The sequence below is a fragment of the Thunnus albacares genome, chromosome 11, assembly GCF_914725855.1.
Source record: "Thunnus albacares chromosome 11, fThuAlb1.1, whole genome shotgun sequence".
Classification (NCBI taxonomy): Eukaryota; Metazoa; Chordata; class Actinopteri; order Scombriformes; family Scombridae; genus Thunnus; species Thunnus albacares.
Window position 1 is genome coordinate 25,534,489 of NC_058116.1, and position 27,898 is coordinate 25,562,386.

Here is a 27,898-nt window from a genome sequence, read left to right on the forward strand (position 1 = left end):
CAGCAGTCGGTTATGTCCAAAAATATATGAATAATATTTGGGTCTCTTTGGATTGCCTGGAGGCAGAGGCGCAGGAATAGCATCAGTGTCGTTTCAAAGCGGAGCAATTATCCCAGGCCAGGCTGGACGAATCGATTTCTGCAGACTTTTTAAATGCTCCTGGCCAATTATAAAAGCAGTGCATCCTCCCCTACTGCCCATCCCTGGCATAGGCATCACCAACTGATAGGACTAGGCCTGGAGCACTCTGTCTTTCGTGTCTTTATTCCTTCTTTCCTTTTCTGTTTTTTTTTTTTTTTTTTTATCTTTCTCATTTTGTCTTCGTCCTTTGTGCCTACCCCAGCAGTAAGATATTCCAATTAGCTATTACTAAGCCCCCACCACCACCATACATTTCGCATCACACTCCACGTGATCATAACCAAGCTAGAAACCAGCTGCTGGTGGGAGAGAGAGGGTGAGTGATGGAGGGAGGGAAAGAGAGAGAGAGAGAGGGAGAGAGAGAGAGAGAGCGAGAGAGAGCGCCAAACACCGACTCACTGCGACTCAGAACGCACCACACATACTAAGTAAACGGGGGATCGCTCCGCTCGCGCAGGAGAGCTGCTCGTTTCACCCGTGGTGGATACTATTACACAACTGCCGTCGTCTCCAAACCTTGTCCGTTGGATACTTTGGCTACATCCTCTCAGTTTTACAGTTTTCTTACCTGCTTTTGTATCACCCCCTGTTTCTTTCCCATCTTTCCTCCCCCTCTCCTCATCCTTGAGCATCCTCCCCTTCTCGCAAGTCTTCTTGCCTGCCTGGCTAACTTTTCCACCCGACTCCATCCCACACAACCTCCTCCATCGCTCACCAAACCCTCAGTTTCACCACCCGTCCTCCTATTGCAGCAGCCTCCCCTTTGGAACGGGCGGAACCCATTTGGTCAGTCCACACGGGACACTACATGGGGCGCACGGTCGGAAAATGGTCTGCTGTCGGTGTCTAGGCGCCCCGCTGAACCTGCCGGGATTGGAGTTGTCAGTGCGCGTCTGCATTTCTTTCCCACCTCGCCTGTGCTGTCGGGGCCAGTGAGATATGGGTCTCTCCGTGGCGGCGCAGGCACCACTCAAGGAGCCCCGACGCCTGCGCCAGTGGAGCGGGACGGCGGGAGGCTGGCTCAGGATCACCCTCGTATCGTTTCTCGCCACTTTACCTGTGGAGCAGCTGCGCGCCTTCCCTTCCTCCCTCAGCGACTGCCAGACGCCGACCGGCTGGAACTGCTCCGGTAAGAGTCATATCATGAAGGCAGAGTTGCAATCTCTCTAGGTTTTCGCTTTATCTAGATGTGCACCTATTGTCCAAGTTACGCATATAAGAATAAACCATCAGGACTAAGCAGCATTAGAGGACCGAATTAAAGTTAACAGCTGTAATAACAAGTCTGGCTTCATGCTGTTCTCTTATAAAGTGTTGCCTATGCTTTTGTCCAGTAACCATGCCTGGGTTTCATACTGGTGCTGTGGAATATTTGGGCTGCAGATACTGACGACTGCAAAGCCCCCGTGATGAGTGAGAGGATGCACAGTTTGGGGTTGCTTGATGTTCATTTAGCCTTGTTGAGTTTGTCTCGGGGCATGCCAGCAAGGCACGCACAGCCGATCATGTCTGAATAATCACTTGCAGCCAAGAGATCGATGCTTTCGATCGGACACAAAGTGAAAACAGCAACATTAAGGAACATTTTAGCGAGAAATATAGCAGGGAATGATTGAGAGGATTGTCCGCCAGAATAACGTGGTACGCCACAATAATCATACCAGCGCTTAAGAGGCTATGGACACTCTCAGATGTTTCGTCGTGAAACTTGAATATAGCCTACATGTATTTTACTCTGGTCCGCTTGTGGGTTATTATTCCACCTTCTGACAGTTTGATCAATTCGTCTGGCTGTAATTCCCAATTCGCGCCCGATAGATTATAAATCTGATATTATTGGCTTTATTTAGCACCCCAGTTGCTTCATTTAGTGTTACTTTAAATATAAATGTAGTCGTTTCTTTTATAGGCCACCAGCTGTAAACTTGTTTCCTCTCCGCGGTGCCCAGAGCGATAAAAGGAGCGGACCGGGCTGCAGAGCACAGCGCCTCGCCATATATTTCCCCTGTCGCCTGTCCAAGTCTGAACCCTTAAAATAGCTCCGAGCCGATTCCACACACTCATTGGCAGTAGCAGTATTGATATTATAGCTCATAACAGCCACGCATCAATATGGAGGCATGACTGCCGTTTTGCAGCTTGAAACTTAGTTCGAGTCCTCTTGGATGGCATCCTGATAAACAAAAGAGGAAATATTATATAGCCTATTGCAAACATCATGGAAATATTCTCTATAGTGACAGACAGCTCTCAGTAGATTAAAAAAAAAATACTGATTCCTGTTTGATTCATTTACAGCAGACAAAACAAAATCCCCTGTCAGATTATGATAGAGATGTTATATCATAGTTTAAAAAATGAATTTGATTATGATAATAGACTATTAATTAGAAGATAAAAGGATAGGCAATATCATTAGATTATGATTGCTGTTCATTGTGTTTGGGATATTGTTGTCCTTATACTAAGCAGCTTTGATGTTTAATTTTTTTTTTTTTTTTTACGAAAACGAATATCTGGCCAGATTTCAGTGGCAGTCTAGTTTTCAGTTTTCATTTTTTCAACAATTTTAGTCTAGATGTTTAAGTTTTCTAAGAATCCTTTATGTCAGTAGTGGTGCTGAATAAATCCATCTGTTTTACTGTAATATATTATTTTGCAATGATCCCCCATTCATTTATTCAGACTATATCACAATATCATATGTATCGTTGTATATTGGAAGTTTATTTTGTGCTGCTTGTTGATGTTGCTAATGACTGATAATGGCACACATCCTGCCCAAATACACACTCGCCTGCCTCCCCACTTCCTGACACACTCATATGCATTTAGACGAAGGCTTTTATCCTACACGCCTTGAGGAAGCTTAAGTGCATACGCTGACAGCAATGCACACACACACACACACACACACACACACACACACACACACACACACACACACACACACACAGACACCCACATTTGTACCCTGCATCAATTAGAATGAATAGAATACAACAAGTCACACATGGTCCATTGTGAAAAAGATACATTTATTTTTAATAATAATCATTTAAAAAAAAAACAGACAGTAATTGCACATGGCTTAATTATCCCTTCTGCATATCATGAAACACTATTATGTGACAGTTTTCAGTCCAGGGGGAAAAAACCAAAGTTAAAAAACAGTGTGCAGATGAGTTCAGTGTCATTTTACTTTTAAGTCGTAGATAATGGGCAGTAGTGTCATGAAAACGGGGTACCAGTCCCCGCAGTGTCGCATTTGAACAAGTGTTGAATGAGATTCTGTTTAATGGAATGAAATAATGAGGGAGAAAAAAAAAACTTGCTTTGACAAAGATTGTCATTCTGTTAGGTTTGCATCTGTGGACTGCCATGAAAAGCCGCCACTGAAGGCTTCACTGAGGCAGAACAGAGGATCCCACAATAATCTTGACACTTAGTTAGTCCTTGTTCTATTGTGAGTGCAGAGATAGACTTTGTCTCCAGATGCCTTTGGTGGACCCAGTGTGTCATTAGGATAAATGTTATGTATAAAGCTGCACTAGACAGTGTTTGAAAGGTTTTGCTGCAACAGAAATGAGTGCTTGTTCCCACAGCTTGAGATCCTGAATGTTTTGTAAATCATTTTTTCCTTCTTGAAATAAAACCTGCCTTAACTAAACCTGCGTTTTGGCCACTTGGGGGCAGTGGAGTCAAGCTATAGTATCAACTTATAAAGTTGTTAGATTTGACGTGTTAACAAACCGTTGCTTATTCACATATATAGCATGGAGCAACATTAGCATTCATTTGGAGTTGTTTTTCTGGTCACCTGGTATATGTAAATCCAATATTCGCATCTTGTAGCTCTGTTTTAGTCTCTACCAACTCCTGAGAAAAATATAGAGAAAACTACTCCACTATGTTCGCAAGCTAGTTGCTAACTTTGTTTGTCTGCCACTTGGTACTGGTCAGGTAGTGGTCAGTTTATTAAAATGTTTTAACTGAAAACAGCTGCCTAGTGCAGCTGGAATCAGCGCTGGTGAAAGTGGGCTGGAAAACCAAAACAATGAGCTGAAAGAAGCTAAAACACGTGTAAGAGTTTAGAGGAACTGTAGAGTTGAGTGCTAATTCCTTCTAGGTTCATCACTACAAGCAAGCCCTTTCACATAATCTTAGTTCATTATTAATATGATCCATTAGATCATAGATCCATTGTTAATATGAATATATTGATTATAGCCACTTCAATGGTCTTTTGAACAAATTAGAACATTTTTATGAAATGGTGGTGGTTGAAGTGTGGTTATGATGGTAATTTATGTATAAACATTAGTATTATTATTAAGTGGAAAGGCTGGTGCTCCATTAATTAAGATTCTATACATGGAAAATGAACATGGGAAGCTAATTCTCTCTAGGACACTAGGACATTTTACTTTTTCTTTTAAATTCATTCAGCACAGTTGACTGTGTATTCAGTATTTTGTGTAATTATCACAGTGAAAACATAATGGCAGTTTGCCTGTAGTTTTTGGATTGTATCATTTTAAGTAAATGAGAGAAGTCTGTTATCTTCAATGAGTGCACATTTTTGCAGACTTTTTCCAACAGCCAGCTCATGCCTTTCTGCCATTTTATTCATCCATATTAAAAACAAGTTGAAGCTGAGAATGTTAATACTCACTTCTTGTCGAATGTCAGTTTCAGTCAGTCCAATTTCAGTTTTATTCAGTTTTGCACCGATTGCAGTAGTGGTTGATTACAAAGGTTGCACAGGTTTTGATGCATTGATTGTGTTTGTGATTGTTGATTGCCATGTGTTGTGATGAAAAACTGGAGAACACTGACGGCCTTAACATTAACCTATCGTATCGTTGAGTTATCAAGGACACTTTTGTGTTTTGTATTGAGAAATTTTTACAGATATCATTAAAAGAAAACCTTAACATGGTGGCAGTGAGGAAAATACTTCTGAGCAGCAGGTCCTCCGGTCAGCCAATCACAAAGCTTCAAATCCTGGATTTCAAATGCAGTTCATCCCTGGGACACTCCAAAATCTCCTTTTTTTAAATTGAAAGAACATCATCAAACAGTTACATAAAATAATAGCAACATCAATAACGACCACCATAGCAATGATAGAAAGTCTGAAAAAAAAATCTTCATAATAATTAACAAAGTAAACATCATATATATTCACTAAATGAAGATTATGGAAATAAAATGCATATTTCTGGCTAGAAATGTCATCAAAATGCATATTAATGCCAAGAGTATCTTAAAATATTGAATTTTCCACTGAGAATAAAAGGAATTTCAGCCATTTTGTTTGCTTTCGCAGAGAAACTTGACGGTCACATGACAGCACATGCCTGATAACAAGCCTTCTGCGCCTTCTGGGCTCCAAAAACATTGGCTCACTGAAATAAATGGGTGATAACAGCCTCCTGAACTTACTAGTAGGTTTAGTAGGCTCCTTCAAGCCTGTATGTGTAGGACAGATGCGTGTTATGTGATAACACCTATTCAATAGACTGATAACAGTCAAATTGGGTGAACAGTATGACTGATATTTACTACTTACATCTCCTGTGGGGGTGTCTCTGTGCAGGGGCCACAATCCCTTCTTCACTGAATCCCACTGCTATTGTTAACTCTGAAAGGCCATGTGATGCTTTGATTGTGAAAGTGACAGGGATAAGTGCAGAATATGCAAAGCCCCCTGTAAATTCCATCAAGGGGAGTGAATTACCAGAAAATTGGCCATCTGCTTCAAAGATTTGTCAAGACAGAGGTCAAAAGTACTTCACTTGCATGCAGGTCCACACCTCTGACAGGATACAATAGCAGAAAAATTAAAGTATGAAACAAGGCAGTTGTAGAGACGATAAGTAAAATGAGAGTATTAACTGAAAATGTTTTATTTTTCCACTTGGAAAAACAGCGTTAAAGACGTGCTGTAATTAAAGCACCTCATTCTGATTATGATCTGGGAGTTTTTATTGCTCAGAGTTATTGTGCATTTTAATAACCTGACAAAGTGAAAACTAAACTATCCGTCTCTTCATGACAAACCTGTTGCAAACTTATAGAAAAAAAATAAGCCCCCGGGCACGAGAGAGGTCAAGAAAGGATGTCTCACCACTGTGGTTGTTCAGCCCTCATTATTAATTCACTCTACTTAATTATTGATCAGTACAATGCTTAAAACGGGGGAAGGACTCCTCGTTGTCCTTAGTGTTGTGAAATTCCAGGTAGGTAGGAGGAGATGCATTTGGCTGACAAGCTCTCTCCTTTAGACAAGTAAGTGCTTCGCTTGCCATCTTAATCGTTAGCATATAAACATTACCTTTTCAATATTTGATGTTTGCCAGCTTGTTTCTCCTGGCAAACATCAAATATTGATGTTTGCCAGGAGAAACAAGCTGGCAAACGGCCATTTTTTTTTCTCCTGGCAAACAGGGCAGGGGCAGGAAGTGTAAGTTTTCCTGGCCTCTGACACAGTGCAACTTGGGCTGTGCACAGCACCTGTATCAAACAGCACCCATGACATTTTCTAAAAGAGGGAATGAGAGGGAAGGATTTCACTCGCATGTACAGTCTGTGCACAAAGAAAATAAGAAAAGATCATACAAAGTAAAAAAAAGTGCAGTGAACAGACAAATATCGTCTAGATGCACAGTAACCAATGAAAGCTGAAATCCTTGTGAATATCACATTGAATATTATTACCTTAGGAATTCATTATCATGTGCGATCACTGTTGTGCCAGAAAGTTGCTCCTTCCACTGTCAAGATACTATACAATATCTGTCACCAGGTCCCTCCCTGCAGTTATTTTTTGTAACTTTGTTGATGTAGACATTTGAGTCTGTTCTACTACTAGATTAGATGTTATGAAGAGCAATTTGTAGGTTGAATTCCTCTATAAATTTATATTCTAGGTATCATAATGTTATGCAGGTTTCAGTATTTTCAACCTCATCAACGTCAAACTAAATCCTGTTCAGATGCCAAATGTCGCTCTTGAAGGCCCCGATTTTGAATCAGTGTCGAGTGTTTAATAGTTATGATAGTCCTGCAGCAGTTCGGGTTAATGATTAAAAAAAGGTCTCTTGTACTTATTAAGATTTTTTGACATACAATATAATCAAAACGTGTTTCCATCAAAGAGTCTGAGCTCCCGTACTGACAGTTATGGTCCATTTATGTCTTTTGCACTTTGGAAATGTTCATCTTTAGAGAAAAGGCTTATTAGAGACGTGACATGATTTGACATGATTTAAAGTTTTGGAAATCTAAGCACAGTGTTGGAACTTTTATTTTTAAGGAAAGTGTTATGTAATGTATACTTTTGCTTTTCAGATTTTTTTTTCTTTTAATACACAGATTGTCTATTTGTTTATGGTTTTTTAGACAGGCGCTCTATAGTTGTCAGAACTGAGTTTCTACTCAAAAATGGATCCCGGGTGGAGATAACAATAAATGGTTTACTTTGATAAGTGATGTGGATGTTACAGCCAGCTAATCCTACAAGTGTGAAAAACTTAGTTTGTATCTTTTCTTCCCCTTTTTTTTTTTAAAAAAAGGTTATTTTTGGGCCTTATGTTGCTTTATTAGATATCGACAGTAGAGAGATGACAGGAAATGAGGGAGAGAGAGATGTGAAATGACATGTGGGGGGATTTTGTGGTTCACGGTCAGCGTCTTAACCCCTAGGTCACAGGGACAACCCTTATCTTTACCTTCTCAACAAGCGGAACGGCTTTGGCTTAGATGCACCTAGAAGCTGACGAAGTAAATGTGGACATCAGAAAACGAATTAGTGAAAAAAAAAGGCCACTTATTGTTTTCTCTCTCCTGTCAAGTTGTCCAAATTTTACAGCACCCCGTTTTACGCTTCTGACTGATCGTGTTTTAGTGTCATAGAGCAATTGCTCCATTACAACAAATCTATATTGATGCTGATGTTTTCCGAACGTATGCACTCAGATTGCAGAATTCAAAAGCTGCCACGTAAGTGAACCTGAAAAAGGACTGCAGCAAGGGCCGAATTTGTTTCATGGCTAAAAGACATACATCCCTAGGATAATGAAAACTGACTTCTGTGCATGTCAGGGTGATTGTGTGTCATTTATTACTGTGAAAGTAATGACATTTTTAAGAATATTGCATTCCCCAAGCTATCAGCTGACAAATATGATATATTACCTCTCAGGTTTCAGTATTGTAGATCTATATTTATAGTCGCTGTTAGGCACTCATTGTCATATAACTAATTGAGATTTGTGTTGCGTTTTCTTTGAAGCCTAAATCCTGTTTGCCGTGATGTTTCTGAGGAGTGATCATCTGGGACATTTATTCTATTATTTTTTTTATACTTGTTTCATTCAGAGGCTTGACATCCATGACAAAAGCTGATGCATCACTTGCAGCCTTGTAAACAGTTCACAGAAACAATCTCTGTTGTGATTGAAGTTTAGACAAAGTTTCTTTCTTTTGTCTCGAATTTTTTGATTGCTGCAGTTGCGGTAGTTGTTTACAAGTGATACATGTATTTTTCTTGCTTGCTGGCTGCCGAAGATGTTCAAGCCGCACAAGAAGAGAGTGGCAATGAGGAGGAGCCACATTCTCTCTTTTTCCTTTCATTTAATAAAAACAATGGGTTCTCTATAGCCTGCTGTCTAGGAACCTTGAAAAAATGCTAAAATATCTAACTAAAATGATCAGCTTGGGGTGATTTCAAACACACACACACCCACGCGTGCACACACACAAAATCCTGTCTTACAAGCTAGGCTGAAAGGGATCTCATATTTTTATATTATTTGTATACACCTAGCCGGTACTTTGATTGTCACCGTAACAATGCAGCTCTCCAGAGAGTATCATCAACATGCCAGTTGCCTGGGTGCCAATTTTTTTTTCTGGCTTTCCAGATTACTTCATATTGCCCTCTGTGGGCTTAGGGCTTTGTTCCATCCATGCACTCCAAACGTCGAGACCTCTCATGTCACTGTTCTTGGCTCGATGATTGTATATTTGCACAGAGAGCTTGCGTTTTATGGTCATTCAGGACCCTGGAAAATTGCAGGTTTGTTTTAGCACGGGCTTGACTTCCATGGGGTATTATTGCCCGCTAGGTTGTTTCATGCCAAGGAGGGGTTTTAGAAGGAGAGGAGGGTATTGGATTATTTTAGTTCGGTTACAAAGGTGCTGAGTGTAAGTGTCCATTATAAAAGGACATCTCTTAATAGAAACTAGCATTGTAAAATATCTAACTCATAGGTGGTTGATGAGGAGTCCAAACCTGAGAAGATTTAAATTTATTCAGTATGTATATATTTTATTAAAGTTAAAGTTTCTACTAAGGCAAAAGAGATGTTTTTCACAGGGTTCATTGTGTTGAGTCTCATTTAACCTTTTATTTGAGTGCAGCACTTGTGAAATTTTGAATCAATATCACTTGGATCACTCCTGGAGATTAAAAAATATGAAGGTGGTTTCAAAGTACTTTGTGTTTTGATGAGCTCTGAATGAATATCTGTCATACTAAACTGTAAATTTCTGATTAACTTTTTAGCTTTTGTTTGTATGTTTGCTTTTGTAGATTGGTTGGTTTGTGTTGTTTAAATGTTTGAATGATGGCAAAACCTTGGCCAAGTCTGACTGAAACATAGAGCTACAGGGTTGGGTAGAGAATAGTAAGAGTGTAGCGTTGTAAGAAGACATGCTGCTGAAGTGTCCTTGAGCATGACAGTGATGTCTTACCTGCCCCAGGAGAGCTGTTAGCAAGCTGAACATGACATTTGTGCTCCCTGTAGAGGATGGCACGCCTAAAGAGAATATCTGTATGAGATCAGTTAAGTACTCAATTAGGAGATTTTTGTTCACACAGGATGTGCCTGGTTAAATAAGGTTAATTAAGATAACCTAAAATTGGATTTATAATATATTTTCGTACCTATCTCACCCTCTGGAAGAGCAAATGCATTTTCCAAAGGTGCTTAAAGTGGCAATACTTGTCACTGAAAAAAGAAGAGACATTAAATTATGTAGGATTTAAATGTTCACAATATAACAACCATCAAAATGTTCAGTGGATTTTCACTAGATCTGAGCCGCATAGGTAAAATTCTTTGCATGCATAGCTTTCTGTTTATTAAATCCATGTATTATCCATTTCCCCATGCCGCAAAGCATGAACTGAGACAACTACAGGAACAAACCCCACATTGTTCATCCTCAGCTTCAAATTCCGATTTTCTCACTTCTGGACTTCAGGCTCTTCTTGACTTACAGTATTTGTCTTATTTAATGCATCAATAAACATCTCATGCATTTTTAAAGTAAAGTCCTCCATCAGGTTTCAGTTAATTGCCCTAATCAGTAGGCACAGCAACAACTGTTACATAAGTGAAGTACTGTGGAGTTATTAATGTGCTAGCGTACGGTAAAATAAGTAGTAACTCAATGCTTTGGATGAAATGCATGAAACTCATTACATAAACAGGTCTAGTGATTCTGCATGTGCACTTGAGCAAAAGGTGAACACTAGAGCCTGACTAACAGATTAAGGCTGACACAATATTGATTATTGATATTTGAAAGATAACTACAGTATCTTATATTTGTTTTTCATTAACTGTAAACAAATATTTTTTCGGTAAAATGTGAAAAAGATATGAAGGCAAGGCAAGATATTTTTCTGTCTCAAAACAGATTATTATTTAAATGACACTTGCTGTAGATATATGATATACAGAACATTTTAAACAGTAATCTACACTGGAAATCACATATTTGATAACTATAATTGAAAAACATTTTTTTGCATTTACTCATATACCTGTGATAAACACAAATATCAGCTGACATCAGTTGAGCTCTCATGTCTCTTCTTACTAAGGCTGATGTAGCAGATTTCCTAGATGCATATGCATGGTTTTTACACTGAGCTCTTCAAATAAATAAATACAAATATAAATACATATAACTATAAATAATAAATACAGCATAAACAAATATTATTAAAATGGCTTCTTTGGGACTACACAACATACCAAAATATGATGTATACTGAAATCCCATTACGTTATCATCAAGCAATTAGTAATTAATGATCAAAACAAACATGGATCATGCTGTTTTTAAATTTCGTCTCAGACAACTTAAGTAATGTGGTTTGATTCTGAAGCCGTCTCTGCAAAAGATAATGCTACTGAAAATGTGCTGCTCCTCATGAAACAGGATGACTTGGACTTTCAGTATGATATAGACTTTTACTTTTTTCAGCTGTAATTTAGATTGATATATACAGCAAACTGGGAATAAAACATTACCTTTAATTTTTTATGAGATTGTGTAAACAATTAATAAATTATATACTGTATATACTGTATCAATGCTTTCTGCTTTACAATAACAATATTTTTAGCTGTATTTCAGCTGAAATTCAGTTTATTTGGCACTATGAAATGCAGAAGCCTTTATGTACATGGGGTGGCTCTTACATGGGTTGGCTCTTTGTGAACAATCGGTTCAGGTGGACTGATAGCCCCGAGCTCAGTCTACAGTCTCATGCCCACGTGACTCTTTGATTTGATTCAGGATGCTTTGTTGGAGTCATTTGAGATCCCTAACACAGCCAGAATCGGATCATATCCCAGGTTTGCCTCTCCAGGACAACGCCCCTGGAGTCAGCCTTGTTGTATACAAACAAATATTCAAGAAAACCTGAACAAATGAGTAGATAGAATGTCAAATGCAGATGCTTCCATACGAGGTCACTGAATAATTTGATGAAAATGAAACATAACAATGTCAGATCATATTCTATGGCCTTCACAGTCACCAGATCTCAACCCAATTGAACACCTATGGGAGATTTTTTGACTGAGGTGTCAGACAGTGCACCAAGTGAGGGAATATCATTGTGGAATAAATTGTGTTTAATGTCTACAGCCCAGAAACTGGTAGTTTTTTATATGTATTTTATCATTTTGGCAGCTAAGGGCAAGTATGTGTACCAGCATTGTGTTTTTAAAGTGTACAGAGTGTGTTTAAAGAACGCATTGTGCTGTGGGAGCCATGACTAATGACAGACGGTCATTATGAATGACCCTGAAGGGGGCTCGGGGTTGCTTCAGGGCTGAACAGAGAAAAACACTTAGTCACTGGTGTCTGTTGTTGGCTTTGGTCTTCCAGGTTTTGATGACCGAGACACAGACCTGTTCTTGTGCGACACCAACACATGCAAGTTCGACGGGGAGTGTCTACGAATCGGGAACATGGTGACATGCATTTGCGACTTCAAGGTAAGACCTGTGATGTTTCTGTTTTACTGTTTTTTCTTTTGTTTGTTTCGTTTATTTCTTTTGAGGTATTTTTGGTGTTAATTGACTGTTCCCTGAACCCCCTCCCCTGAGGAGTGATAGCTTAGCAATTTCTCCACCTACAGAAGCGTTGTGCATACAGGGCTCTAATGGGCTCTAAGAATTCTACAGGCTGTGTATATTTTTATTTCCTGTCCAAACCCTAAACCACAAAACAAGAACAACAGCTGATACAATCTGCTAGCAGCTGGCAAAACTTGACAGTCGCCAGCTTGAATTGAGAAGCTTGCTCTTGTCTCTCTGTGCTGAAATCAGGGATCCATTGATTTTAAAATGACTAAGTAGTTCAAGTGGTTAATCTGGCACTGTTATGGTAAAATGCATATGCGCTGTGCGAGAATGGAAAGCGTAGCAACAGTAACTAAGGGGGGCGAGGCTTAGCGAACAGTCCAGTGAAAGAGCCTGCACGGTATGTGGGATGTTACGTATTCAGTAGTACAATATTTCTTGAAGCATTTGAATAATCTTAAGCCAGTTGATGATGTACACTACATCAACTCTTAGATAAGCACTTTCCTGTATTTGAGGGTTTGGAGTGTGAACAGACGATGGACAGAACTGTTTGATCTGTGTCTACTTTTAGAAAATACTTTTTATTTTGATTTCAACACGAAATCTAATAATAATAAAGATAATAAAGATTTAATAAGATCATATGTTGTTGTGTCTACTTAAAACTCGCACAGTGTGATTCACACAACTTGCAAGTTCTCTTCTAGATAAAAACACTCGCTGTAGATGTCAAAAACTTCATCATTAACAATGTAGTATGTTACTGGAACCATGTGCTGAGTTTAAATGCAACATATTTTTTAAATGAAACGACAGTAATCAACTGGATTGAAGTCCATTGTCCTGACTGGAGAGTACGAGCCCCGAGGGGAGGTGGTTGCATAGTATGAGCCAGCTTTACAGCGCCTTGTGAAACCCCATCTCACTGTCCTGGACCGCTGTACGCTGTCCACATTCATAAACAGCCCTGCCACTGATGAGACCAAAGACTAGAAGGCCCTCGTTAAGGGCATAAATCTAGGAAATTATGCTGCTCTTGATAATGACTCATACTTAACTTTATGACCAAACCTATAATATAAAAGGAGCAAACCAGTCAGCTGAGTATTGATTTTGGTATAACGTTTGCAAGCTTTGCCGACTGATATGCTATGCAGAGCTCTGGATAAATGAAGCCACTGAGATCTGAAGACGTTGCACGTGTTCTCATCCGTCGCTTTTATCAGCACGTCATCAGCGCAACCAGGCACTAGGCAAGCTGACACTCGATTGGTCACCAGCTTTTATCTCAATTTTGTACTTCCCTGGGAGCAAACGTTAACAGAGGCCTGTAGATAAATGACATTACAGCTCCATTCCTCTTCAGGAGATCTCACACTGATACCGCTGTCGCTGTGTACTGAGGCACTCTCTATGCTCTCAGAAAAGAGCAGGTCATACCACAATTTCTGGCTTAATACCACAGGATTGAGGTCAACTCAGCTATGCATCATCTCTTTGTCTTTATTTCATCAATCAAGGTAAACATGACCTTCCTTGCCTAGCAACTGTTGCCTTGTCCCGAAATAATCAGTCACTCCTAATTAATGTCAAATAAATAGATCCAAGATTTTTCCTTTTCCTTCTTGTCGACAGTTCATTCAAAACTGACAGAGGAGGCATGAAAGTTGTATAGATTATCATCCATGATGAATTTTCTTCATTCTAACAGAATCTATAGAAGCGTGCGCACACACTCACACACAAAAAACCCCAAGGAAGAGACATGGAAGGGGCTCTGTGAGGAGGAAGTGAGTTTGATGTGGTGGAATCAATGGACACTATTCATTGCCAAGATGCATTAGATTCACCTCACACTGACTCTTGAAAGAGCCAAGACTTTCACTCACTAACCGGAGTCAAACTACTATGAAGTAACATGCTGTCCTGTACCTGGAAATGCTTTTTTTTTGTGTCAGCTAACACCATACCCTGACTAATTCATCTCACAATAGCTGCTGGCAGAATCTATTGTTGCCAGTTTGGTTTTGTTAATGTCAGGTCACAGTGCCGATTCCCAAAGGGGTCGTCCATTCTAAAAATATGTGCGCTCATGGAGCTGTGGAACATTTCAATTAAAACTGTGCACCAAAGGGTAAATAGACATTTCAGGGTTTTTTTTTTTTTGTTTTACTGGTGCTTTGTGTTATATTGCTAGAGTTTTGGAGTTTCGAATTGCTTCTCATAACTACATATTGGACATGTTGATTTTCTGTTTACACAAAGCGTGACAGAAAGTCATAATCCAAACAACAAAACATGCATTTGTCAAGTTCTAAACATCTAACCCACTGTGACACCAGTTGTCTTGATTTACATTCATTCAGTAATATTTGTTTAGTGAACATCTAGGAAAAGATTGAGATGGTTGATAGATAACACTAACATTAATTCTAAAAAAGGGAATAAACCTTAATTTATACATGTAAGTGAATCAATATGACAATTTGCCCACGGTAGCTGAAATGACCAAATAATCATTCAAATTAAATGCATGAGTTTGGTGCAAAGAAATGAAATATTAACAAAAATACATGACCAAAGCATCTGATCAAATACAGTATGTGCAAACATGACTTTTGATAGTCAGTAGGCAGAAAAGATATACAGCGATTCTTTTTGAAAGGCGTTCACGTCACAAGGGGAAGGGGGCTGGAAAACACTGTGTGTGGTTTTTGGAGGGATGTAGCAGCTTTGTTTACAAACTAGATGTCATGTTGGAGCAGATTGTGTGTGGAACATCTGTAAAAGCTTCTCAGGAATTTTAAGGAGACTTTCCAGATGAGTGGGAGACAGATGTCAACACAGCAGATGTAATTAATGTGATGGGTAATTTATGTCGCAATTATAGCTCGATGTTGCTGACTACAGGCCTTCGTCAAAAAAATACTTTTAGTTTTTCAAAATAGGTCAGATTTAGCAGATGTGTCAGCAAGAAAGTTCAGCCAGAAACTGCTAATTATTTTCTGTGGCTGACGCCAGTGACTTCACACCGACTGAATTGTTTTGTAATACACCTGGTTCACAGTCAAGACATGTATGGCACCAGGAATGAAGCCTGTAACCAAGTGGGATAAATTTAGGTTTGATCCCAGAATGTGTCTGATTTGTTTGGAATGTTTTGCAGAATAAACAAGACAAATACACCCAATTTTATGTAATGATTGTGTTTCTGCCATTTTTGGCTCATGGTGATGTTGCCTGATCTCCCAGTCCTGTTTCAGGCTGGAGGCTCGTGGGGAGGATGCTTACAGCAGAGCGGTAGAGGGCATCCAGCTTGTTAAGGATTTTCCTCAGTTCATAACGCCACGTTTGTTGTTACTGTGTAGAAGAACTTAATCTTTTTTATTTGATACAGAGTCAGGCACACAAAACTGTATGCACATGAATGAACAGTAAAGACTTCAGAAAATATCCGAAACCAGAATTCCTGTACTGACTACAGGAACAAGGTCTCAGCCTCATTTAAAACGTATTACAGAAAAATATCTACCAAAGTGCTTAAATTGCAATCAAATTGAAATAAAAAGGCAATAAAATCAACGCAACTTACAGAATTACATGCCTCGTCCTTCTGGCTGCCTCAGACACACAACAGCTCTAAAGATTGTATATAATTCTCTTGAAATAATGCAATATGGATTCATGGTAAATGAACATTGCAGTCACAAAAAGTCACACACAAAAGTTTAACTCACCAACACGAACTGTCCTCATCAGAAAAATGACATCATTGGTCACTCACTCACGCTCTGGGTGAATAGTCTGATTTTGACAATGCAGACAACTATTCACATTCCTTTTCTTGCCATTGGTCAATGTTGGTTTCTTTTAACCATGTCCTTGATCTTTCCCTAACTTTAATCAAGTAATTTTAGTATCCTAAACCTAAACCTTCCTTACACAAAACCTATCTTTACAATATGGCAGAGATGTTTTTCTACTCGGATACAATAAATCTCACATAATTAAATAGCTTAATATGGTTGTCAAGTCATTGAGATGTACTGTTATTGGGTAATCTCTATCATTTCTCCTTATGGAGTTCTTGTGTTCACTTATTCTCTGTTTCAATGATGCACATGATGTCTTACCAATATAGGCTAACCCACAAGGGCATTTGATCATATAAATTGAATTGAGAAGTGGAACATGTGATGATATCATTGATAGTATACGTTTTGTTAGTATGAGGATGAGTAATAAGTCGTTACACTTGACTGTATTATTTTCATTGAGCACATCCTTTGCCACATTTGTAGCAGCCATTTGTAAGAGGTTTTAACAAGGCTTGTGCACTTTCTCACTGATTTTACACTAGCATGTACAAGGCTATCTCTGAGATTATGTCTTCTTAGATAGACTATCAATGGTGGTTCTTTCACGTACATGGACATTTCTGGATCTGATGATAATATGTGCCAGTGTTTTTTAATAATAGATCCCAGTCTATGGCAGCAATAATGCCCAACATCCTCTAGTACCAGCTTCTCAAATGTGAGAATTTGCTGTTTTTCCATGTCTTTCACTATAGTAAATTGAATATCATTGGATTTTGGACTAATGATCAGACTAAAGAAGACATTTGATGACATCTTCTTGGGCTCTAGGAAACTGTGATGGACATTTTTCACTATTTCCCGATGTTTTGTAGACACATTAATTAATTGATTAATTGAGAAAATAATCAGCAGATTCATTGGAAATTAAAATATATGTTAATTGCAGACCTAAACTGCTGAATTATGAATCACCGATTAATTGTACCTGTCCAGACTTAAGGTCCTGACTCCAAAACGGACGTGTATGTAGACAGCAGGACAGTAGACAGTGGACGTGGTTCTGCAACTAATGCTTATTTTCATTATCGATTAGTCTGCCTATTATTTTCTCAATTAATTGATTAATAGTTTTGTATAAAATGTCAGAAAGTAGTGAAAAATGCCTGTTATAATTTCTTAGAGCTCATGGTGACGTCTTGTTTTGTCAGATCAACAGTCCAAAATCTGAAGAAAGTTGGTTTACTATCATTTATGACACAGACAAGCTTCAAATCATCACATTTGAGAATCTGCAACCAGAAAAATTCTTGCATTTTTGCTTGAAAAAATGAATACAATGATTATTCAATAATTAAAATAGATGCAAATTAATTATCTGTCAATTGACCAATCAATTAATCATTAAAACTGTAGCTGATATTACATTAAGGGTCTGCATATGTGGACGTTCTCCACGTCATCCATGCCGCTCCTCGTGAGCATGGGAGGATGAGTATATTTACTCAATGTGGGCTCTCCCACGTGGACTGGTAAAGTAGAATCAGAGCTGATGTAACATTAGTTCACATAAAAGTGGTTTATAGTCATTCTTTCCTGACATCCTAATACACATTCAGCATCATAATTTACATTCAGTCAGCGTAGCATATTTATTGACTTTATGTAAGAGAACTTAGGATAATGTTGACAGCACATTTGGTCTTCAATATGCGCCCTGCTGCTTGTTTGATGTGGCTACTATTCGCTCTAATGTCTGACCTCAAATTGCTCTCCCGCTTTTCACTGCCGGAAGCTGTCTAATGTTGGGTTGTGATGGCTGGACTGCTGAAGCTCACAGCACTTCAAAGAGGGATGAGCGCTAATGTGAGTTCATATGCTGTTGATGGGTGGGTGTGGAAGGGCAGCGCATCCTTCATATTGCACTAAACAAGGACCGGTGAAAATGCGTCGGTACATACCTTTCAAATCCACACACACACACACACACACACACATCCCAAAAAAAGCTTGCAGAAACACAACTGGCCCGCCCTCTCCAACTTCCTCCATCTTCCTCTCTGGAACTCTCCTTCCGCATGCACATAAACACACAGCCATGTAATACAGAATGTAAACTAATGAAATACCTACTGTTACACACACATTCACACAGACCCAGGTGGTACTGACACCAGCTTCTGATGCAGACCCCATTCCATATATTTGCATTAATTTATCATCCTTTTATCCAGGGCCATGTGAACAGACTGGGACCCAGTTTTTGAATAATGGTGAATTTATTTCCTGATGCAGGGCCCATATAAAAGGCCACACTCGGATGCTATAACAGCAGGGACCCTGACAATGATGATGATAAGCATTCAACTGTGACTAAGGTGACAGAACGTAAAATGCCAGCCTGGTCTCAGGGCTACTTATCAGTCTTTTTATAAAAACTGAATGCACTTTGGTTTTTCACACTGAACAAAATCAGCTACTGAAACTGATAGCGAGTGGTAATGAGATCGTTGTGGAGGGCTCTCCAGTTTATTTTGAAGTCACAGCTAAAGATCAAAGATGGACGGATTTGCCCTACTTACCCAAAATAAGCCATTTTTGAACAACCTTGATTTTGTGTGATTTGTTTATGACCTAATTTACCCTCAAGGTAGCCTGACCCGTTATTTACGAAAAAAAGTTATGCAAAGTTTCTCCCTAGCATCCATCGTTAGTTTAAAATCATCTCATTAATTAACATTCACATCTATGTGCATGTCCTCCACTTGCACATTGGCCTTCTGCACATTCATGTACAGTTTATCGTGTCTCATCTGTCATATAATTTGCTTGATATTGTTTCATGTGCTTGTTATTATTAGTGTTTTTTTTTCTGTATTGAGATAATTAAAGCACTGGAGGAGGCATTTGCACATGTATATTTTATTAGCAATTTGCGACATAACATGGCACATACAGTACATCCAGCTTGTAACTCTTGATGTGTGTCATCACTGCTTACTGTGGCTTTTTTCACACTGTACTACATATGATAAAATTTAAAGGCGTATATTTCATTTTAAATTTGAACTGGTGATGGTTTTGACTGGTGAATAAAGTCAATTCAGTGTTGTTCCAAGTAAGCAAATGAATGTATTCTTCTTTTAGAATAAGATTAGTACTGGATTATTTCATCTTCCTGTATTTTGCATAGCTGAACCCTCTTTCAACATGACCTGCATCTCCTGCTATCTTCAGACTTCCTGCCAATACTTCTATCCTCTCACTTGTTTTTGTTTTTTTTTTTCAAATCACTTCTCTTATATTGTATCCTCTTGTTAGTGTGTTGGCGCTTGTAGGAGAGTTGTGAGCCCTTAAGGTCTTAATCTGAGATTTCTTCTACCACTTTAAAGGGCCCTTTACACTGTGTGATTCTGGGCTGTCTGAGACCAAACGACCAACGTGGTAGTCCTACAGTAAATCGCACTGTGAGACAAGTCAACTGACAACAGATTTGGCAAACAAAGACAGTCTGAGGCAAAATTTTGACAGTGTCAGAAATTTAAGACCAAATTCTCACAATGTGACTGCTGCTACAACCCACGTCTACACACCAATCAATCAGAATATGACATATTTTGTAAGTGCAGTTTATTGAATAAAGTTTTGGGGGAAAAAACACCTTATTATCCTTATTAAACATCCATAGCACACACAAACTGAAACGATGGAGGTGACTTTGCTGCATTTTCGAATCATCAGAACAGCGCAAATTTATGACACAAGCTAATGACATGTCTCTGTCTCTGTTTTTTTTCTATTTACATTGTCGTACCACACTTCGCCACACATTCAGCACACAATCAGAAATGCCTCAAATTGATATTATGCAGTCTGACACAGATTGTGACCAAGATTTAATTACAGTATAGCAGGCATCTCGCAGTGTAACATGCAATAAAACCTACATGATCTTTGTTATCACACAGTCTAAAGGCGGCTGAATGTAATAGGTTAAAGCATTTTCTTTAGGCCTCTGAATGCTTAGAACTACTTTCTACTGAAAGATACTCCAAACTGCATGAAAATTGCAGGCGAGAATATAGCAGAAGAAGGGAAAAGTTCAGGTCTTATTTATTATGGAAAGAAGAAAATTCTATTTGCATCCATCGTCCAAACCTTAACACATTAAACCAAAATGATCTGCATGGCCAAACACAAACCGTGAGAAAATATGTCAGCTTTATTTAATTTCGGTTAATTAATCCTTGTTCTTGCAGGTGTCTGTGGTTGGGCACAACCACATCTTGCCGTTGCCTTTGATAAATGTGCCAATAGACGAGTTATCACAGGAAAGAATTTTCTGAGCCACATATCTGTGTATTAATATGTGAGAGTGTGCCGTTAAACCGAAGTCAGTGTTGATGGAGTAATTGAATATTTCACACATAATATGGATCAAAACCTAATGACATAATTAGGCTTGTGTAAAATGTGACATAACTGCTATGTACTTTTTATTACACAGTTAGTTTTCTCACCTGACGGCACAAAACCGGCTTTAAAACCGGTTTTAACAGCATGTATAAGCTACGATAATGTGCAACAATATTGTGCTGAATTTTTGTCATGCATGTTGGAAGCCACACATGAAGTTTATTGAAAAAATAATAATTATAATAATAAACAAAATATTTTTTCTTTGTCTGTACCGCCATGTGCTGCTGCTACCACAACACTTGGAAGGATGAGGTGATCTTCTTTTTTCTAGAGTGGTCAGGTGCAGAGCGCTTGTTTTCTCCTTCTGGGAGACCTCTCTCTCCTCCATGGTTCTGCCTGCTGCTGACAGCATTGCTCTCGATACCCATCGCTTTGATGTGACAGGTTCTTCTATAATTTTAGGGCTGTAACTAGAGATATTAGAAGCATTATTGATTATTCTCTCAACTAATCAATTCATTGTTTTGTCTATAAAAAGTCTATGAAAAATATCTATCCCAGTTTCTCAGATTCCAAGGTGACATCTTCAGACATCTTGTTTTTTTTCTGACCAGCAGTCCAAAACCCAAAGATATTCAGTTGACAATGATATGAAACAGAGAAAAGCAGCACATCTGCATAATTTAAGAAGCTGGAACCAGCAAATGTTTGGCATCTTTGTTAGAAGTTGACCCAAATGATTTATCAATTATCAAAATAGTTAGGGCTTAATTTTCTGTTGATCAGTTAACTGACTAATCGTTTCAGTTCTGTGTCATTTTATGAAATGCTGAAAATCTCACCCATTAGCAGCCTTGTCTGTAGCACTGTCTGGTTTTCACTAGTGAAAAAAATACAGCACCTTGCTGTCACAGTTTTAAAAAATGACAGGGGGCTACCCAATTATCTCTAATTTCTGGATTGTCAAATGTCTTTGTGTCTTATTTTTTTTTTAATATGTCACAAGCTACATGTGTGTTTAATTTAATTTGGTTGTGTTTTCTGAATTGCTCCATTTTCTGCATTGTTGTGTTATCTGATCGGTTGATTTGTTTTGTGAAATACAGCAGTGATGAAAGTATTTTGTTATTAGTATCTCAGGGCTGCCGTGCAGTGCACTGTATATTATCATATTAGGTTCTGATTAGGCGATTCTAATCACAACCTGATTATTGTCTAATTAGAATTAGAATAACAAACCAAGATGGGACTTAAGGCCAAAATACACTGCCGCTGAATGGCGCCCATCGAAACAGCCACCCCTACTGTTTTCTATGTGCAACCCCCATACTGGCGGCGGTTAGGTGCACACCGGCGCCCCGCGACACTTCACACTACTGTCCTATTTCCAGCCTCGCTGCCCTTGAAAAAGTGCTTTTACTTACTATATACTAGTTTGTTGCTTTCTTTTCACTGTGCCTGTATGTACATACAAGGCAAAAATTAATTAATTGTTGGTTGATCTGCTGCTTTCAAAACATAATCTCACTTCTCAGATTATTAATTTGTCAAGTTATTAATCATGACAACAATAGGCAACTCACCCATGGCCCTGTACTTATAGAACTGGAGTTACATCCAGGTAACTACTATGTCTTCCTGTTGATGCACTGCAGCGCAACGCTTCCTATAGGAGCAAAGGGGCGGCGCAGTGTTTTTTTCACCTTAAATGTACTCAACGGAGGGTGCTCCTTTATACCTCAGCTCTAACACTATACAGTATATGATACACATTTGTCAATGACAAAATTAATTTCTACCACATTTGGACTTTCAATTGCCTGTTACATTGACTTACTACACTTACTGCTTTACTTAGTGAAGGCGGAGAAGGGAGACTTCGGGAGGAATTGTGTCGGGCGTCTCTCCTGAAAAGCGGAGCATCTGTGTCAGCTCCTCTGTGGCTCTGGCTGGCCTGTCAGACACTATTACAGAGTAGCCTGTCTCTTGTGACTCGGCTGGGGAGACTCCGCAGGGACTGGCGGGCTAGGCCCTAATCAAGAGAAGACTGCCAAGCGGTTAAACAGCAGACGCACAAGCCAGCCACCTCCCAGTCTCCCTCTATATCTCTCCATCTTCCCGTTGTCACAGTAACTCCCATCTCTTCCATTATTCTCTGTCTGTCTTTTTCTCTCCCTCGCTTGTCCAAATAGCTCACCCTCCCTTGTCTCTGTCCCCTGCTACTCTCTCTTTGTCTTCACTTCTATTATAAGGACTTGACCAGTGTTTGTAAACATGGCAAGGCATCATGGGAGAAGAGTTTTCACTTACCCAGACAAGGCTACACAATCCTCTGTCCAGGGGGTCTGTGAAATACAACACAGTGTCAGGCATCGGACAGATTTGTTGCCCTGACGGCACTCCTCAGAGATCTATTATTAGTTAGTTAGCTGTTTTTTTTCCAGTCACCTTCTCTGACACCGATTGCTTCTAACTGGTATAGTGTGGCATGGCTTTGCCAAAGTTTTACAAACGAAATTTTGCTGTGCACTTTGAAACTTTTTTTTTTTTGGTTGACTCTCTCTGTGAAAGTCAGATATAATTGGAACTGAAAGGAAATTGACGCCAACTCTGTCGGTGACCATTATCTCTGACACACCAACCACACCACTCCTTTTGTTCCTTAGTGAGGCATCAAGAGGGTTTTGGTTGGCCCTGATTCCCACATGAAAGAAGGTCAGTCCCCCAGCATGACGCTAATAATCTGACTAACACCTGTTTCAACACAATGACGCAGAAGAAACAGGTTCAGCTAAATGGGCTAAACATGTTTTATCCAAATTTGGCTTTGTCCCCCTATTCTCCCTAACAACATAGGTCTCCTGTGTTGATATGAAAGGATGAATGTTTCTATCGGGGACAGGAATTTATTTGACTGCTTCTGACAATTTTTGCCTAGCCACCTGACTACACTAACAGTTGCATTTTTTCTTATTTCATTTAAGAACACAATGAATATGGATGCCTAGACCTAGTCTTGTTTCAAGATGCTGAACTTTAGAAAATTCCTGAAATAAGGGAAATTACACTGAGGACAGACAGGTGAATAATCAACAAGAACATTTATTTAAGGATGAATGAGATTAAAAAGTCTTAGGAAAGCTAATTCTAAGCAATTTCCTCGGTTAATCTGCAGCACAATAATGGATTAATCATTAAATGTTGTAAAACACAAAATGCATACAGTATTTTTCCTTGATGAAAGCTTTAAATGATTCACATAGGCGGGTTTTTGCAGCACAGCTGTACAGTATTACAGTATCTGAATCATATTAAAATGAATAATGCTGTCACTCAAATTGCTCCTGCTCTCCCTGTTTAGTGTTCAATAAATGGGTAAACAAATGTAAAAAAAAAAAAAACAAAAGAAAAGGAAAGAAAAAGGACAGATAATATTGCATGAGAGGGATATGATCAAAGAATAAGCAGCCACTGTAAACTTGCTTTGGTAAAGAGCTGGAGAGCATCTGTACGGGAAATCTGTTCAATTGCTGCACCAACATGGGTGGTAATGTTCTGTGCATTACTGATTAACATATTTTTATAAAGATAGAGTAGATTGATGATATTTTTGTGTTTTTTAAAATTTTATTTGATAATTCTTTGCTGTTACCAGAGCAGAAAAAATAAGCACATGAATATGTGATTCAGTTCTGCCCCAGACCTGGATCTCATTGGAGAGTGACTCAAGGGGAAACCTGTTACAGCAGTCTGATCTAAATAGTTCAAACTGAATTCACATTCATTATCATCAAACACAATATTTGTGTGTTAAAAGTCCCATTCTCCCTCCCCTGCACCAGGTCATGTCACGAGCGCTGCACCAGACATCAATCTCATGACGCAGGGCCAGCTGATGGAAAGAAACAGGGCGCATCAAAGACACAGAGGAATCTTGGACGAGAGCGTCTGTCTCTTGTCATGAGCCCCAGATGCTCTCTGCCACCACCATAAGCACTGAGACGTCTCTGTCAGAGCTGATAAAGCTGCAGCTTTGATAAGTGCGAGAAGGCATAAGTAAAGATTGTGCAGGGGTCTCAGTAACTGAAGACAAGTCATGTGGAAAGCAAACGCAGTACACAGTACGGGCCGAGCAGACAGAGGGTTTCTTCAGGGTTACTTCATCAGAAGTAGAACGTGCTGGGCGGTGCCGCCTCCATCCTCTGAGGCTAGCCCTAGTTTTGTGGAGATGTTTATTATTGATAGAGGTGGATGATAGCCTTGGGATGAATTGCATAATCTAGAGCCGCCCCTAATGGATACAGGAAATGGATCAGGCTATCAGTCAGGTCTCTGTGGATGAGGGATGTGCTTGTATTCGTATGTGACTCTCTTTACGTATGCATGCATGTGTGTGTTGTTAAGGCTGGGCAATAGTGTAGTGCTGTCAACTAACACATATTGCCAATCCCTAATAGTGTATTTTGTCTTGATGTGATTATTGAAAGGCAGCTTTTAAATACACAAGAAGAAAAAGAAATTATATGAACACAGAAGGTTGTGGTGTTTTCCCAGTAGGAGTCTATAGCGCACGATATTGAAATGTAGACAGACACACTGGAAAAACCCTGCAGTCTCAGAGGAATGGTCTGTGAAATGTCAGGTGTGTTTACACTACTTTATAAGCCACGCTTTAAATAGATTTGAAATCAGCCTGAGCACAATTTTTGTTCCTGTGTTTGCTCCATATTTAGATAAAAAAGTTCAAGTATAAAAGATCAAGTTATCCGATACAAATTAATGAAGCTAGAGCATCTCAACATCTCTGACTGCAGCTGTATTTGTCTAGTCACCCTACATACGTGGGTGTGGTCTTATAATGCCATATTATACTCACCAATAACACTAAAATAAGACCAAAACCAGAGTAAATTAATTAATGTAAAACAAAAGTATTTTACACAGATATAAATATACACCAATGAACTCATTGCATTTTACTGTAATCGTCCTCAGTGTCACATCTTCTCTTATACAGTACACATTCACGGTCTTTAGCTAAAATTGGAATCAGCTGAGTTTGGTCTTTTTATTTTGTATATATTTAATTCAGTCTTTTTTTAGATGTGGATAGGTATACAATATGCAGAATGCCGTCTAAATTGATTTTGTGCTGTGTTCGGTTTAGAACTGAAAATAGTATGTGTAACATGGGATGTAAATATGCAGTTTTGAGTTTGAGTGCGAAAACAATTTATATTATTTTGTGTCAAAGCCACAAAAAGTTATCCACAGTTTATTTCACATAGACTAATGTTGTACTGACTGTGTGAAGCGTCTCAAAGTTGAGAAATGCATGTATGTGACTGTAAAAACTTTAAGGTAAGCAGTCATATTTTCAGGTTAAATAAGTAGATTATTTTGATGCATTGAGTCAATAAAGGGATCTCAGCTACATTTAAAGGATGTAGCTTATGATTTTCTATATTTTTCTTATTGTGAACAAATCTCATACGCAGGAGCCAAACCAACAATCAAGTGATCCTACTTACATGTATTGTGTGTGTATCCAAAGCCTGATATATCTTATTCCTCTGTGCCGTAGACTACGGTTGTTGTCCAAAAACTATTAAAAACATGTCAATGAGCCACACCTTTTCACTGGGTGACACGTTCCTTCACCCTGATGACAGTGGTTACAGTAGTTTGATTAGAAATGGCTCCGAAGACTAATAACAGCGATCACATTTTCAGTCTCAGGAGAGCAGTTCCTTGTATAGCAGATGCACATTCATTCATTGTAAATCTCTAAAAGAACTTTAGTACAAAGTCAAGAGGTTGTGATATATAGCACAACAAGCTCAAGAAAACTGCATTTCTGCGCATGCCTTACACAGAACTACTCTCCTGAGACTGAAAATGTGATGGCAGTTATTAGTCTTTGTTGTCGTTTCTAAACAAATTACTGTAGCCATTGTCTTTGGGGCAAAGGAACATGTCACCTAGTGCAGTGTTGTGGCTCATTGATGTGTTTTTAATAGGTTCTGGACAGCAATGGAGGTCTACAGCACAGAGGGATAAGATATATTAGACTTTGGATACACACACAATACTTGTAAGCAGATTAGTTCATTGTTGGATCAGATATGCACATGAGATTTGTTGACAATAAGAAATACAGAAAATCGACAGCCTTATCCTTTCACAGCTGTGCACACTCACACAGGTTCACTTATTCAGACTGATTAGACTTCTGCTCAGGTTAAAGTTGGGGCGGACATTACTGGAATTACAAACCAAGGAGAAAGAAAAAGGTGTAACTCTCTCACTCCAACAGGTGCAGCAAAATGAATGAGAGCGTAAAGAGATGTCAATCAAGCCCAGTCTGTACACGCCCACACAGACCTCTGAAGAGGTCTAATCAGGCATGATAAGTGAAAACATCTGTGTGGGTGGACAGTATATGTGTGTATGTGGGGCTCTTAAAGAAGATACAAATACTCTCAATGATGGAGGACAAATAAGAAAGTAAAAGCCTAGGGTATCTGTATCTACTGAGCAATATACGCAGGAGACATCTTAGCTAAGAGTCATAACATTGTGCTGTCTAATGACATCTGCTTGTAAAAACACTTACAGGAAGGAGAAAAACTGACTGAGAAACACCAGAGGACATACAGTACCATGCTTATCTGAAATATAGTTTCCTTCATATATGACTGAAACTGTCAAATACTGTCAAATATTCATGTTGAATGCTCGACATCTAAAATAATCTTTTTCTGAGTCCGCGTTAAATGTCAGACCACTAGTTATTCTGGTACAAGCAGCCAGTCTGCTGTAATTAACTCTGTGACCCGACAGAAATTATAATATTCTGACGGATATTATTTTCAACCAGGAAGTTGAGTCGATGAAGAACAACTCTCTCAATTACCTTACTTGCAAGTGGAAGTCTGAAGATGTCTGTAGTTAGATTGCTAATTCACCATCACTATTTGTTTTTGCTTTTTTAAGAGAGATTTCATCCCCGCTGTCTTGGAGGCACCGAGACAAAAACCTAGTTTCAGTATATTCATATTTTTAACAGCAAACTAGAAATACCATTAAAACGTTTTTGCAAAAGGAGTAAGAATTGGATTA

The 27,898-nt window shown here is 38.9% G+C and overlaps 1 protein-coding gene across 2 annotated transcripts in view; it reads left to right on the forward strand.

The window, feature by feature from the left end:
• The first annotated feature begins 461 nt into the window (after nucleotides 1–461).
• The window catches only part of tmeff2a (transmembrane protein with EGF-like and two follistatin-like domains 2a), a 122,962-nt gene continuing 95,525 nt past the window's right edge, over nucleotides 462–27,898 (forward strand). The window contains exons 1-2 of one of the 2 annotated variants that reach the window (XM_044366627.1): nucleotides 462–1,270; nucleotides 12,340–12,449. In XM_044366627.1, coding sequence (XP_044222562.1) covers nucleotides 1,081–1,270; nucleotides 12,340–12,449 — 300 coding nt within the window. In that variant the 5' untranslated portion in view covers nucleotides 462–1,080. The remainder of the gene's footprint in view (nucleotides 1,271–12,339; nucleotides 12,450–27,898) is intronic. The other variant, XM_044366626.1, reaches the window with a different exon arrangement.